Source organism: Neophocaena asiaeorientalis, unplaced genomic scaffold (genome assembly GCF_003031525.2).
Source record: "Neophocaena asiaeorientalis asiaeorientalis breed wild unplaced genomic scaffold, Neophocaena_asiaeorientalis_V1.1 scaffold37, whole genome shotgun sequence".
Classification (NCBI taxonomy): Eukaryota; Metazoa; Chordata; class Mammalia; order Artiodactyla; family Phocoenidae; genus Neophocaena; species Neophocaena asiaeorientalis.
In genome coordinates this window covers 3,280,812-3,295,223 of record NW_020174269.1, presented here as the reverse complement: position 1 = coordinate 3,295,223, position 14,412 = coordinate 3,280,812, and the positions used below count along the sequence as shown (strand labels likewise).

Here is a 14,412-nt window from a genome sequence, read left to right as displayed (position 1 = left end):
GTTATTTTTAAAGGAAGCTTTGATTAAGCTTAACAGAGGCTGGGAAAAAATAAGATTTTTGATATAAGTAAAAATTATTTTTAAAGAGAACATGATTGGTTGAAAGATGATGAGTATTTTTAAATTTCTAAAATAATTAACTACTGATTTTAGCAGGGCAGTAATAATGACTTATATGATTGACAAATCTTCGCGTCCCCTACCTCGGCAGGCGGACTCTCAACCACTGCGCCACCAGGGAAGCCCGCAAATCTATTTTTTATATCTACTTTTGTAGATCTATTTTCTCAACTTTTTCAGATCACTATTGCAAATTTATTATTAATCAAAAGTTAATTGTTTTGCAAATGCACCTATTAGTAAAATTCTGAAGCATTATAGGTGACACAAGCTAAATCATCTATTTCTTGGTGTATATGCCAACTTTGTTTCTATTCTCATTTACTTAATACATTTTTTTTTTGAATACCTACTGTATGATAAATACTGTGCTGGTGCTGGGTATACAGTGAAGAGGGAAAAAAAAACCCAAGGTCTGCCCACATGGGAGTACACAGTATAATGGAAAAGACAGACATTAAATTTTTTTCAAAAAAATCCAAATCGATAATTTAAACCTGTAAGATGCACTATGAAGGAAAATTACAGGGTGCTATGAGGGCTTATAACAGATAGGCTAAACCAAGCCTGGATCTGGGAAGATGTATTAAAGGAAACTGTCTTTGAACTGAAATCTGTAAGGAAGTAGAGGAGTGAAACAGGAAAAAAAAAGTAGGAGAGAGAACTAGAAGAAAAGACGAGCACAGGGTAAGAATCACATACAATACAATGAAAATACTCTCTAACCTGTTGGGTAATAGTGTCCCACGGTCCATGCAGCAGCCGAGTCTTATAGCACTCATGAACTCCTTCCCATATGTCCTTCAGAGCTAAAGGGCTTCCATCTGTGAAAGTGCATGGTAAAGACTGCCAGTTAGTAATCCATTTGACACAATGGTGCTTGATGTCTATCTAAAACTACTGAAAGAATATTATGATTTAAAAAAAATCTTTACTACTACACACACCATTTATATATCAAAAGAGTGCTATATGAATTACTATTTTCTTCCTGAGGGAAATGTAAACATTCAATCTTGTCCCCTTTGTAACCATCTAACAGTTAAATTATCTGCTCATTTATTGCCTCTAGGAATTTTTACAAAATAAATAAGATCCAAATGTGTTTTAGAGAACTGATAAATAGAAGCATCGGCAAAGGACCAGGTAGACTCACATATTCACAAGGGTGTACTATAGATACCTCTGAAGTCTTAATACTTCCTCTAATCCTTAAATCAGAGACCATACACATGCTTCTTTCACCCTTTTGTTGGCTGAATATCTGTAATGTTCAAATAACTCTGTTGGGTACCATGGGGAATAGAGAGGAGGAAAGCACACAGTTTCTCCTAGTAAGGAGTATTTCCTTACTAGGGAAATTATGACAAGTACATCAGTAAATATTGATACTAAAATCCTAGGTAGAATGGTCAATGTCAGAGGAAAGCTGCAGTTCTCTGAGAGTCCAGAGGAGGGAGACATTAACACCCACTGTTTGTGGCAGGTGGAGAAGAGATCTTAGGGGTGGAGGGACTTGAGAAGGACTTGGCATGAAGAGATCAGTAAGAGCTTTAGTGAACAATAAACCTCCTTTTCTTTGTTTGAGCAACTTCGATTATTCACCTATATTCGTAATCACCCAAATAATGTATTTTACGAAGAATACTATGACACAAGGTTAAGTAAAGTGGAGAAATAGACATCTAGGTTCAGAAAAAAAGCAGAAAGAGGGAATTACCTAAGGACTTTAAAACCACACACTGTTGAAAAGAAGGTGGTCTTAAATTAGAATTTAGTGCTACTTGGCCCATTTAGAGCTAACCAAGTCCTCAAGACCTATGGGTGTGCTCTTTTCTTTAGGTAAGTGGACAATGTCATTTAAAGAAGACTCATCAGCATATTAGATCCAAAGAAGTATTTGGTCATCAGGTACAACAAAACTTGGGGAAATAATCTACTCAAAAGCCCCCCAAACCAAAAGGTATTGCATTCAGACTTATGGAGTACAAGTAAAGATGTGGGGTGTAGGAGAAGAGCACAAAATTTGAAGTCCGGGCTGAGTGTGAATCCTAGTATTGGCACTTATCCTGTATGTGACTGCAAGGTATTTTGCTTCTTTTTTTTTTTTAATTGAAATATAGTTGATTTACTATTTTGCTTTTAACTTTACCTGAAAAAATGAGGATAATAATCCTTTTCAAATCGTGTTCCTGGGACTCCCCTGGTGGTCCAGGGGTTAAGAATCTGCCTTCCAATACAAGGGACGCGGGTTCGATCCCTGATCAGGAAACTAAGATCCCACATGCCGCGGGGCAACTATGCCCACGTGCCGCAACTAAGAGAGACCGACGCAGCCAAAAAAAAAAAAAAAATCCTGCTCTTGTGAACAGTTTATATCAGTGAACACACCAGGACTGTGTCACGCACATAACAAGAGTTCAATATATATTAGGTATCTCCTCCTAGCCCCCATTTCACCATTCCAGTAATTCTCATACCTTAAAGCTAAAAGGTTCATTTATAGACCATTATTTCTTAGAATTTTCTCATGTTGCTATACCACGCACATTGTGTTTGATACAGTAATATACTAATACCATAGGCAGGGCATTTCTCATGTTTGACCTGAAAAGTTGAACTTTTCTCAACCTTTATTTTCAATAAATAGCAATAGAATATTTTGATACATTTTCAATAAGTATCTTCATCTTGGCATTTATCTGGTGGCAGGAAACCATTATCTTGTGATAAATTGTTTTATTCCATTGACATTTCCATGTCTGTAAAATGAACAAGATTTATTCATCCAATTAACATTTGAATGTCATGTTTAGCTACAAGTTTAAAACAAGCTGCCTTCAATATCTGTGTTATATTATTTTCTGAACACATTTACAGAATAGGGCCAAATTTTAATCTCAAGCACTACACATCTTCAAAATATGCACATACACGTGTGTGTGTGTGTGTGTGTGTGTGTGTGTATTGATGTTGGAAGAGGGGAATAGCATCTTAGGTACGTCAGTGTCAAATAGCAAATGAAATAATCAAATTATTAAAAGGTGACATGCTTTTAAAATAATTTTCAGGTGTCAAAGTTAAAAGAAATCAAGTTGTAGGATAATAAAATATTATAGCTGGTATAATTACTAATTTTATAGATAAGGCGACCAAGGTCTTGGGAAATATACATCTGCCAAAATCATGTGCCAGCTCATGACTGCACTGGAGCTGGAATCTCAGGACTCACAGTTCAGTGCTCCTCCTGCTATTCCGTGCTGCCTCTGAGGGTGAAGACTGCATCTGTCCTTTCACCACAGCAGCCCTGCTGTGCAGTTCTAAGCCTCACTCACACACTGCAAATGCTTTATATATATTTACTGAATAAATGACACGTGAAAGGATGCTTTCCTTAACTTTATTTCCTCTAAGACAGGGAAAGGCTTTGCATACCTAGAGAAGAATGCTGGGTTTAAAATCTGGTCATCAGTAATGATCTCAATTTTATTCCTTAAAATATTTCAGCTAAAAATCTAAGGATGGAGTAAATGGTTTGGCTATTACCACTGTCAAAACCCTGCATACCCTGCTGGAAACATTCATACAAAATGCAATAATCAGCAGCCTAGCAACAATGTGGAGAGACCCAAAACAAATGTTATAGGATATTTTCATCAGATTTGATGCTAGAATTAAGGGTATGTGTCATAAGTTTTCAGGCAACACGTAATTTAGAGAAAAAAATTTAACACCTTAAATATAAGAATTAAAAAATGACCTGGCTAGCTCAGAATAAGAGACAATCACAAGGAATAAAAAATAAGTTCAAAACATAGAAAGATGCATGATACTCTTTTATGTATGTCTATAAGAGTGCTACCTGCTTGCTACAAAGAGAAGAGTGTTTTTTAAGTGGATGGATGTGATTGGATTCTCTAATGTGTTTAGAAAACTGTTTAAAAACACACATATTAATGATGATCAAATGAGTGCTTGCGCAAGTTACTTTGACAAGAGTGTCAATCTCTCCAGTTTCTGCCAACCATTTACACTACGGAAGATCTGGGTAATATAGCTTTGTCTCTCACATACAGATATGACAATAATGATTTAATGAAGTATGATGTGGATTCTTTTCCCTAAGCCCTCATCACCGGTTTGCCTAGTCATAGCTCACACCTTCAAGAGAAAAAACATACAAAAGTTAGTTTTGTGATCCTGTATTCAAAGACAAAAAATGCTGACCTGATCAGCAATATCTTCAAAACCATGACATATGCAATTGACATGCAAAATATATTCAAATATGACTGTATTACAGAAGCAAAATGGAGGCTTCACATATCCCACTGAAATCATTGAAACGAGACAGTCAAATATATTTTTTAAATCACATCATAAAACCTTAAATATGGCAGAAACATGAAGAATTTTGTGATTTTGAATCTATCTATTTATGAAAACTGAAGACCCAAAACTTAAAATTAAAATGTGGATATACACTATTGATACTATGTATAAAATACATAAAATACAACTGATGGGAACATACAGTAAAGCACAGGAACTCTACTTAACGCACTGTGGTGCCCTAAACGGGAGGGAAATCCACAGGGCAGGGTATATATGTATATGTATGGCTGATTCATTTTGCTGTGCAGTAGGAGCTAACACAACATTGTAAAGCAACTATACTCCAATAAAAATTAAATTAAATTAAAATGTGGACATAAACAAATACTTGGTTAAACTCATGAAACATTATTTTGTGCCTTTATGTACAGCTGAAGTTATCTTCAATCAAGAACTTTAAGCCCTGTTTATAGGGTCTATTTTTTCCGTCTGGCCTCAGTCAGAGGAGACATAGGCATACTCAATCAACAACTCCCTAGTTTCAGACCCAAGATATTCGATAGCACCAATTTCAACATGCTTAGAAATCTCATTAATCACACTGAAGCTGAGAAGCTCAGTAAAATCCCTTGCATACTTGAAAAAGAGAAGTAGAAGCTGAAATAATTTCAGCAGCAACCTACAAAGTGAGCATGGTAAATTAAGGTCATTTGTTTCACAAGTGTTTATTGAGTGCCTACTATGTGCTTCTATCACCTGGAATGATAATACACATTTGAGCTAAAGGAACCCAGCAACCTATAATAAAATGTCAATGACAAAAGAGGCAGATGGGCTTCCCTGGTGGCGCAGTGGTTGAGGGTCCGCCTGCCGATGCCGGGGACGCGGGTTCGTGCCCCGGTCCGGGAGGATCCCACATGCCACGGAGCGGCTGGGCCCGTGAGCCATGGCCGCTGAGCCTGCGCGTCCGGAGCCTGTGCTCCGCAACGGGAGAGGCCACAACAGTGAGAGGCCCGTGTACCGCAAAAACACAAAAAACAAAAAACAAAAAAAAAAAGAGGCAGAGACATTGGATGAAAAATAGAATAATTAAAAAGTACAATCTTTAGCAACTGCCAGTAGCATTTAATTTAACATTTTCATATAAAATCTCTCAATTGAATAATAACCTACATGTCAAGTAATCTATATACTACTCAAAATGTTCAGCTTTCTAAATTAAATTTCTCAGGGCTATTAGTTTTCATGAATCAAATAACAGCATGAGATATTTCACTAGCACTACCTAACGCTAGTGCAAGCATGCTGAAGTCACCTTTAACCTGCGGTGCATGCTTTCACTAAAATTTCATAACTCCTAAAAAGAAGATTAGAGAGAATATAAATTATTTAGAGTAAATGTAAGAATAATGTTCTGAATGTGGTCACTAGAAATAAAAAGGAAAGGGTGGATTTTTCACAATGAAATATGTCATTACTCAATATATTGTCTTCAAGAGAGCTTTGAAGTCTATAAAAATTCATGTCACACTCCACAGTAAGGCAGAGATGACGCTCCATCAAACGGGAAAATTCATTTTTGCTTCAGTGAGAAAATTATATTGTGATATGAAATGAGTGTTAATTGTTCATGTACATTCTCATCAGCTACTCTGCTGGCTAATTCTGTAATTTTTATTTATTCCTACATACATTTTTTGCATTTTGAGTATGAACCTCAAGAAATCTGAATGAAAATTCCAAAAGTACAGATTATGGCAACTTCTCTTTAATGTTTCTTAAATTTTGGTTACTGCACTGTGCAGTAAAATAAAAAGGCTAGAGAGTTTGTCTTAACTCTATAGTTTTCTATGTAGCCTTGAATAAATAAACCATTTAACCCCGCTAAGCACTCAGTTTGTATGACTGTACTTGAGAGTAACAGTTCCTATCTTACAGTGTTATTGTGAGGGCAAAGACACAGAACTCAGCCAGCATTACTGGAAGGTACTACATGCCAAGCCCCACTTTACGTATTAGCTCACAAACCTTAAAACTCTATAAAGTAGGTATTATTATTATTATCTCATTTTTTAGATGATGAAAGAAAGGAAACAAAAAGTTCAGTAACTTCTACAACGTCACATAGTAATTAGCAGAGTGAGGAATCAGAACCAAGGCGTTCCAGCTCCAGACTCTGCATTCTGACCAGTACCCAGGAGCTCTTTGTAAACTATAAAGTGATATACACATATTAGTTGTGGTGTTGTTGGGTTTTCTTTTGCGGTACGTGGGCCTCTCACTGTTGTGGCCTCTCCCGTTGCGGAGCACAGGCTCCGGATGCGCAGGCTCAGCGGCCATGGCTCACGGGCCCAGCCGCTCCGCAGCATGTGGGATCTTCCCGGACCGGGGCACGAACCCGTGTCCCCAGCATCGCCTCTCACCGTTGTGGCCTCTCCTGTTGCGGAGCACAGGCTCTGGACGCGCACTCAGCGGCCATGGCTCACGGGCCCAGCCGCTCCACAGCATGTGGGATCTTCCCGGACCGGGGCACGAACCCGTGTCCCCAGCATCAGCAGGCGGACTCTCAACCACTGCGCCACCAGGGATGCCCCTGTGGTGTTGTTTTTGTTGTCACTAGTAGTCTCTACCAGCATTGCCTAACCTAGGGGTATCTAGAATTTTGCCTTTCCTAGGTTTCTTAGTAGGCCAGGCCTGCCCTTTCCCTCATCAATGCATGGACAAATCCCAAGTCCAACCAGGGCCTCTCTTGATCCCTCCAGCTCAAGGTAATCTCTGCCCTCTGAGGCCTGGTGGTAATTTTTCCACCAGCTTTATTGAGATATAATGGATTCGTAGCATTGTGTAAGTTTAAGGTGTACAATATGATGATTTGATATATGTATATACTGGGAAATGGTTACCACGATTAAGTTAGTTAACACATCCATCCCCTCACATATTTACCATTTGTGTGTGTGTATATGTGTTAATGTGGTTAGAACATTTAAAATCTACTCTCTTAGTAACTCTCAATAAATACAGTATTGTTAACTGTAGTCACCATGCTGTACATTAGACTCCCAGAACTTATTCATCTTATATCTGAAAATCTGTACCCTTTAGCCAACATGTTCTCATTTCTCTCACCCCCGCCCCCCCCCCCCCACCCAGCCTCTGTCAACCACTAACCTATTCTCTGCCTGGTGACAATTTTTACCTCTCTTATGGCCCTTAACATATTCTACTTGTTACAGTGAATTTCAAACCTGTCTTGTTTCCCTCAGTAGACTGTAAGCTCCTTGAGGGCATCAATCATCTCTGATTCCTTTATTCATCTATGCATTCCAGAAGCATTTTCATGTCTTGTGCATAAGTATTTTCCAATGCTTGGATAGATGGATGTTCAATATTATTTCTAGAGCAATAAGCACAATTATTACTAAGAATAAAGACTGAACAATCATGATTAAAAATTCATTGATTAAAAGCTTTTCATTTATGTAAAACCCTCATATAAATCTATAGTGTTAAGTAGATGAAGATAGAGTGAATATTTGATTTTTCAGCATCCCAACATAGTTCCTACTTGGGAGATAAATTCCAGAATAAGTGGTAGGCAGAACCCCATTCCATACCACTAAAGCCAAAGAGAGGCAGACATCTTAACACTTGTGCCTTCAGTTGACTCTACAATCTACCCTTCCAATAAATCCTTTTCTGCTTTATCATGGGAAGGTTCAATTATTTGCAGCTAAGTATATGCTAACCTAACTAATACACCCCAGATAAATGGTTTATAAGTCTTGCTTAATATTTATCAATTTTCAAAATTATCATCCCCAATGCTTTAAATGTCATATATTTGTCTAGTAATTTTGAGTGGAAAATAAATGTAAGACATCTTTCAGTTACATGAGAAAGCTTATGTACGTTGCAATCCATCTTTATGAGAAATATGCCCAACAGCACAAAGAGGAGTAATTTGGGGGTCACCTTAAACTGTCCACAAACTGTGTTAAGAACTTACAATAATGCAGGTGATGCTATATCCTCTCATTTAAATTAAACACTTAACCTAGTAGAAGTACACACAAGACCTTCTTGAAGAATCTCTGAATCAGAAAATGTCCCAAGGGAAGCAAAACTGGGTCTACAAGGTACCCGAGACACCAACTCTGAGATACAGCTATTCATCAGAACTCCGAAGACCACATCACCAGATGAATATCTACATTAGGTCTGCCGGTTCTAAAGCAGAATGCACTCTACTTTCAATCCTACCCAAAGTGTTCTGAGGTTTGGATTCCAACCTCTTGCTCTGGCACACCAGTACTCAGCATTTTGGACTCCTGGCTTTCTTCCAATCTCAGTACCCCACAGAACATGGACCTGTTAACACCTGCAGCAGCACCCTGACTATCCATCCAACTTGATCTCCTTCCCATGATCACCTTCTCAGCACAGCACCTAATATATGGACTTAACGAACTCTGCTTTGGTGACTTTAAAGGAGGAGAAAACCAATATACTAGTTTCCAGTTATGCAGTGATTTTCCTCAGCATATTTTTTAAATAAGCTAATGAGTTTTTGTGCTGTGCACACAGTAGGCACTCATGTACATTTTAATGGATGTTTCAAACAGGGCTTGTTTTGTCAAGAGTAAGCAAAGAAATGTTTCTTCTTTATGGTCCACAACACATTTATTTGTCCAGGAAAGCTAAAGTATAGTCCCTTATTGGTAAGAAAATAAATTTGTCTGCCTTTTCATGTCCTCTTCCTGTCCTCTGAATCCATGTAAAATCTGTTGCTTTTTGTGTATGTGATGCTTTGTACTAACACAGGTTTGAATAAACCTTTTAGCTAATTAGGTGTCCCTGTAGTTTTGTTGCACCTTTTCTTTAATACATTTTAAAATTAGGGTTTGACTTTTCAATGGGATTCTATCCCCATCATGTGTTCTAACCCAGCATCCTGCTTGTACCCTAATTCCCCATAATGTTTCAAACATTTACCTGGTTCGACAAATAATTTCATTAAATTCCCTCTATTACTTAAACTTTTCGGTTTGAATATATTTATACTAGTTAAATAATTTTTCATTATTTTTCTTAATAATTTTCACTGTTTGCTCTTCAAATTTCATTTCAACCCCTAGAATCTCTTTTTAATGCACTAAAATTCATGTTCCATTGCATTATTATGACTTTGGCTAGACCTATGGTTTATTTAAATATAAGTGGCATATATGAACTTTCTTAAAGATTCTCTACTACCAAATAAGACTAAATTGTCTGCCAAGTCATTTTCTATTTCCTGGTCATTATAATAATTAACTAGAATCATTTTTGCTTTAATCTTTAAGTACCCCTCTAATCCACCTTTCTTTCCTGTTCAACAAGCAGCCTTCACTCTCACTCTATTTTCCCTGAAAATATGTTCCTTCCAGTTCATTCTATAAGAGACTATTAAAATTTTTTAAAAATATTTCTAACAACTATACCAAAAAACGCCAAATTCCTTTTCTTAAATTTCACTCTTCATAATTTCTTCTCATCCTTCATCAATTCTCTCTCTGCTCTACCCAGTCATACTTCCTGCTCTAGAAAACCCCTCCTTTGATTCCATTCACTTTTGCTCAACCTCTTTCACCCTTTCATTATACCCTCCAACCCCATCCCATCCATTATCTCTTCCATAATTTTACCTCAACATATCTTTCCAACCACTTCTTCTACAATTTGGAATAGAGGTTTTCCTCAAACCAGCCTCTCATTGTTCCCCAAATACGCCATGCTTTCCAGCCCTACAGCTTGGCACTCACCTGTCTCCCCTTATCCAGTGCTTTTCCCAGCCTCTTCAGAAAAGCCAACCTGTTATGTTCCCTTGAAAATTGTTGGGCAGAGCTATGAATATTTTACTTTTATTCTCCAACTTCCTCCAACCCCCGTCTTTCCTGTTTTCCTGTCATTTTCTTCTATACGGTCCAAAGACTCCCTCCGGTTCCACACCAGGGACAAGCCTCTTCCTCCTCCTCCCTGATGATGTATATACTATTCTAATTCCAGCCTTTTCGTTATTCTTCCTTTGAGCTGGGCTTTATCTTGGTTTGGTCATGCTGCCTTTAAGAAGGAATTATTCTCTGGCTATTTCTCCTGCCCTGTTTCTCCATGAGCATCATTCAAGCATATAACAAGTGGATAAATCTTCTACGTGAAATATCTGGGTTACATTTTTAATTCTATACTCTTACTCCCTGGGCCAATAATAGAATGGATCTCCAGAAAGAACAGACATTCAGTTGCTGAATGGAAGAAATGTTGTTTCCTTCCCTATTCAAAAGCAGCCCTTCTAACTAATTAAAGAAATATGTCAGAACGGTTCCCAAGAAGAACCCATATGTCAGCACCAAAGAATTAAATATTTTGAAAATGAGAAGAACCACTTGGCCTATTTTTCAATAGAGATCGCAAACAAAGGAAAGGAAGAGAGACAGGGAAGAAATTAATCAGAATTCAAGCTGAAATAAATATAGAAATCTCTAGTTGTAATGAAAGGTAAAACTAGGTAAGCTTAGGAGTCTGGTGAAGCCCAAAGCCATTATGTATATTTCTAAGGTTTACACCACATTTCTAACACTTACCATCAGCTTTTGACCAAGTCAAGCCCTCAAAAGTGAACACTGGGACATAAAAAGGTGCTGGAATGATGAGCAGCAGCTAGAAGCCTTTCGCACACTACAAATAATTCTTTAACGTGGTGCGCTTCAAAAATAGTTGGGGGAGGGCTTCCCTGGTGGCGCAGTAGTTAAGAATCCGCCTGCCAATGCAGGGCACACGGGTTTGAGCCCTGGTCTGGGAAGATCCCACATGCTGCGGAGCAACTAAGCCCGTTCGCCACAACTACTGAGCCTGCGCACCTAGAGCCTGTGCTCCGCAGCAAGAGAAGCCACCGCAATGAGAAGCCCGAGCACCGCAACGAAGAGTAGCCCCCGCTCTACACAACTAAAAAAAAGGCCACGTGCAGCAACGAAGACCCAACGCAGCCAAAAATAAATAAATACATACATTTATTTTAAAAAAAAAAATAGTGGGGGAGAAAAAAAGGTGGGCCCTTGAAGACAAGAGTGCTTTGTGAGAATGGACTTCATAGACTACAAAGCACTGTCTGAATGTAGGCTATTTATTAGTACTTGAGAGAAGTGCAATTACCTCTCACCCACTGCTGGGTAGCAAATGGTATTAAGCGTGCCCCCCCACCTCTCCTAAACCTAAAATGGCAAGAGTGGTTAGGGAAAAAAGAGTGCTGGGAAGGACTTATTTCTTCTCTTAAATTCATGTTAAACCCTAGGGAACGGAGTTCCCGTATGGCCAAGTAGTAGAAATGTTTCTGCGTATGCCCAGAAACAGAATGCTGTCTCACCTTAGCTGTCTGCCTTCAAGGATCAAATAAAAATATGTGTTTATAGAAGTGGAAGGGCTGCCCACCTAGCTTAGATGCTCACCTTTGAGTCCTCAGGACTTTCTATTTTCCCCAGTCAAGCATTCCTGCTGTCTCTGGGAAGCACCAGACTAAAGAGTAAAGATATATAGACGGTTTAGGTTCTGAGTTTCCTGGAGACAACAGCATTACTCCCTTCCATATAACTCATCAGAAAAGTTCAAATAAGGCACCATCACAAGGGCTATATGCAAAGATGGCTAGATTTCCATCTTTGGGCTATATGCAAAAATGGTTAGAAATTCCTGCTCACTGTTTCATTCAATAAATACTTGTTGATACTGTGGGTATAAAAATGAGTAAGACAAAGAATACATATGTCACATATGTATTACACACACACACACAGAGCTATGAATAAAGTTTATAACTTTGTAGATTGTAAGTACTCACTATTAATTTCCTTCCTCCCTCTTTTTACCTTAAACCCCTATCTTCTAGCTTACCATTTTATAGGGGACAAGTAAACAAATATTTTTCTGATATTGTGCAACATGATATATAATATAATGTGATATGATATGACATGGGGGTGACAACAGTAAGTGGCATGTAAGCTGAGTCTTAGGCAGTAGTTGGCTTGGTGGACACTGGACATATCAAGGAATAAGAGGTAATCACAGTCCAATGATATGCATTTCAAGAAACAGAATAAAGATTTCCTCTGGCATCTAAGCCAGTCGATAAAAGAAAAGGTAATGTCAATTTAAATGGGAATTACTTACCACTTTCTTTACCTAAAAAAAGAGGTACTGAAATAAAATTTAGAGCAAAGCAGAGAAACTAATTTTTACTGAGTCAAATGCAAAAAAAAAAATCCTAAATATCTGTCAAAAACAAGGCTAAGTGAACTATTTTTGAAGCAACAAAAAAAGACCCCTGAGCAAGAAATTTTATAGCCATCCTTTTTCTAGGTCGGAACTCTCTTAGAATGAGACAAAGAAAAATCTGGACCTGGAATAAGAGGAAGATGTTAGGAATCCATTCACCACACTGACAGAGATTTGTTTAAGAGATGAAGGGCCAGAGTAATCACGTAACAAATAAAGAGGGAATGGACTGAGGGGAAAAAAGGAAAAATTCTGACACCAGAGTAAAGGCCAATACATTTTTAGAATACTCATTAGGTTAAGTTAGGTAGAAAAGAGAAAAGAAATTATTAGACTATGATAAAGGAAAGAACCATTTTTCATGTTTCTTCACAGGAAAACATTCAGTATGCTTTAAAAAAATTAAATATGGTATTTTAATGTACCTGAAAAACCACTAAGTGAATTCCGGAATCAAAAAATTCCTAATGCTCATTCTATAGAACACAGAGTAGGGAGGGTGGAGAACAAGAAATGCTTCCACACAAAATAAATGACTCATTTTGATTTCCTTTATAAAAACATAAATGAAGAGCATCTTAAAAATATATAAATAGGATCCAAAAAGGCTAGGTTTTTTTTTGTTTTTTTTGTTTTTTAAGAAATAGAAAATCATCATGAAGAAAAGATCTTAGGAAGTATACAAATTTCATTAAAATATAATTGGATTTGCAGGAACAATTACTGTGCTGTACTGTAAGGGGAGCTGTTGGCACATAAGAGCAAAGTACACGTATGAGCTCATCCGCCGGCCTCGGCAAGACCCACTTCCAGCTAGAAGCAGTCATGTTTCAGCACCTCCGATTCCCTAATGCTGACAAGCTAAACAACTTGTTTTGTCTCTGGGAGCTCTTCTCTGGTGATTAACTGCTTATGGTGAATACTAATTATATGAAAGTACAGTATTGAAGAAGTAGCGTCCTATTTCCTCTACCTGCAGCCTTGACAGGGCTTTGAATCCAGAAGGTACTGGGTAGAGCCCTTGCAAACCAAAACCTAGAAGGACATTTTTCTTCCCTCTGGTAAATATATGTATCCCCTTCTACTTTTTAGTATAACACAGCTCACTGACAAGAAACTTCCTTTAACCTCTGGGCTCCAAACCCAATAGAATTACAATAAAGTGAGTGTTTTAAAGGCCTGTAATAATCATACGGATAAATCTACAGCAAGAGTTTGTGAATTGGTGAACTATCAGTGTCCTGAACTCCCCATGTTCCATGTTGAAAATTTACCCCAAATTGTCAGTTCTTAGGAGCTGCACCTCAGAGTAAAATCTTCTCACCAGGGAGTCTATGAGAATTTGTTCTTGTGTTTTAAATCCTAAGTGCTTGTTAAACCGCCAACACTGCAAAATCAGAGACCATTAAACAATATAAGGCAGCAAGTGATTAAATCTACCAAATACACATTCAAAGCAGCTTAAGCTACTTTTTAATTAAAAATAAAATATCACTGGCTAAATTCAGATGTCTTAGCTATCCAGAAAAGGTTAGGAGCCTGTTCAAAATGCAAAATGCTGCTGATAAGTCCAGACAGAAAAGGAGAGATAGGGTAGGGGTGGGCTGGGGTTGTCTCTGAGCCCAGGGTGGACGGGCCTCAAGATGT

General features: G+C 37.9%; 1 protein-coding gene across 1 annotated transcript in view; it reads right to left on the bottom strand.

Moving 5' to 3' along the window:
- Positions 1 to 642: 642 nt before the first annotated feature.
- The window catches only part of ATG10 (autophagy related 10), a 145,127-nt gene continuing 131,357 nt past the window's right edge, over positions 643 to 14,412 (bottom strand). Inside the window, exon 5 of the mRNA XM_024755710.1 lies at positions 643 to 944. Within this exon, the coding sequence (XP_024611478.1) occupies positions 643 to 944 (302 nt within the window). The remainder of the gene's footprint in view (positions 945 to 14,412) is intronic.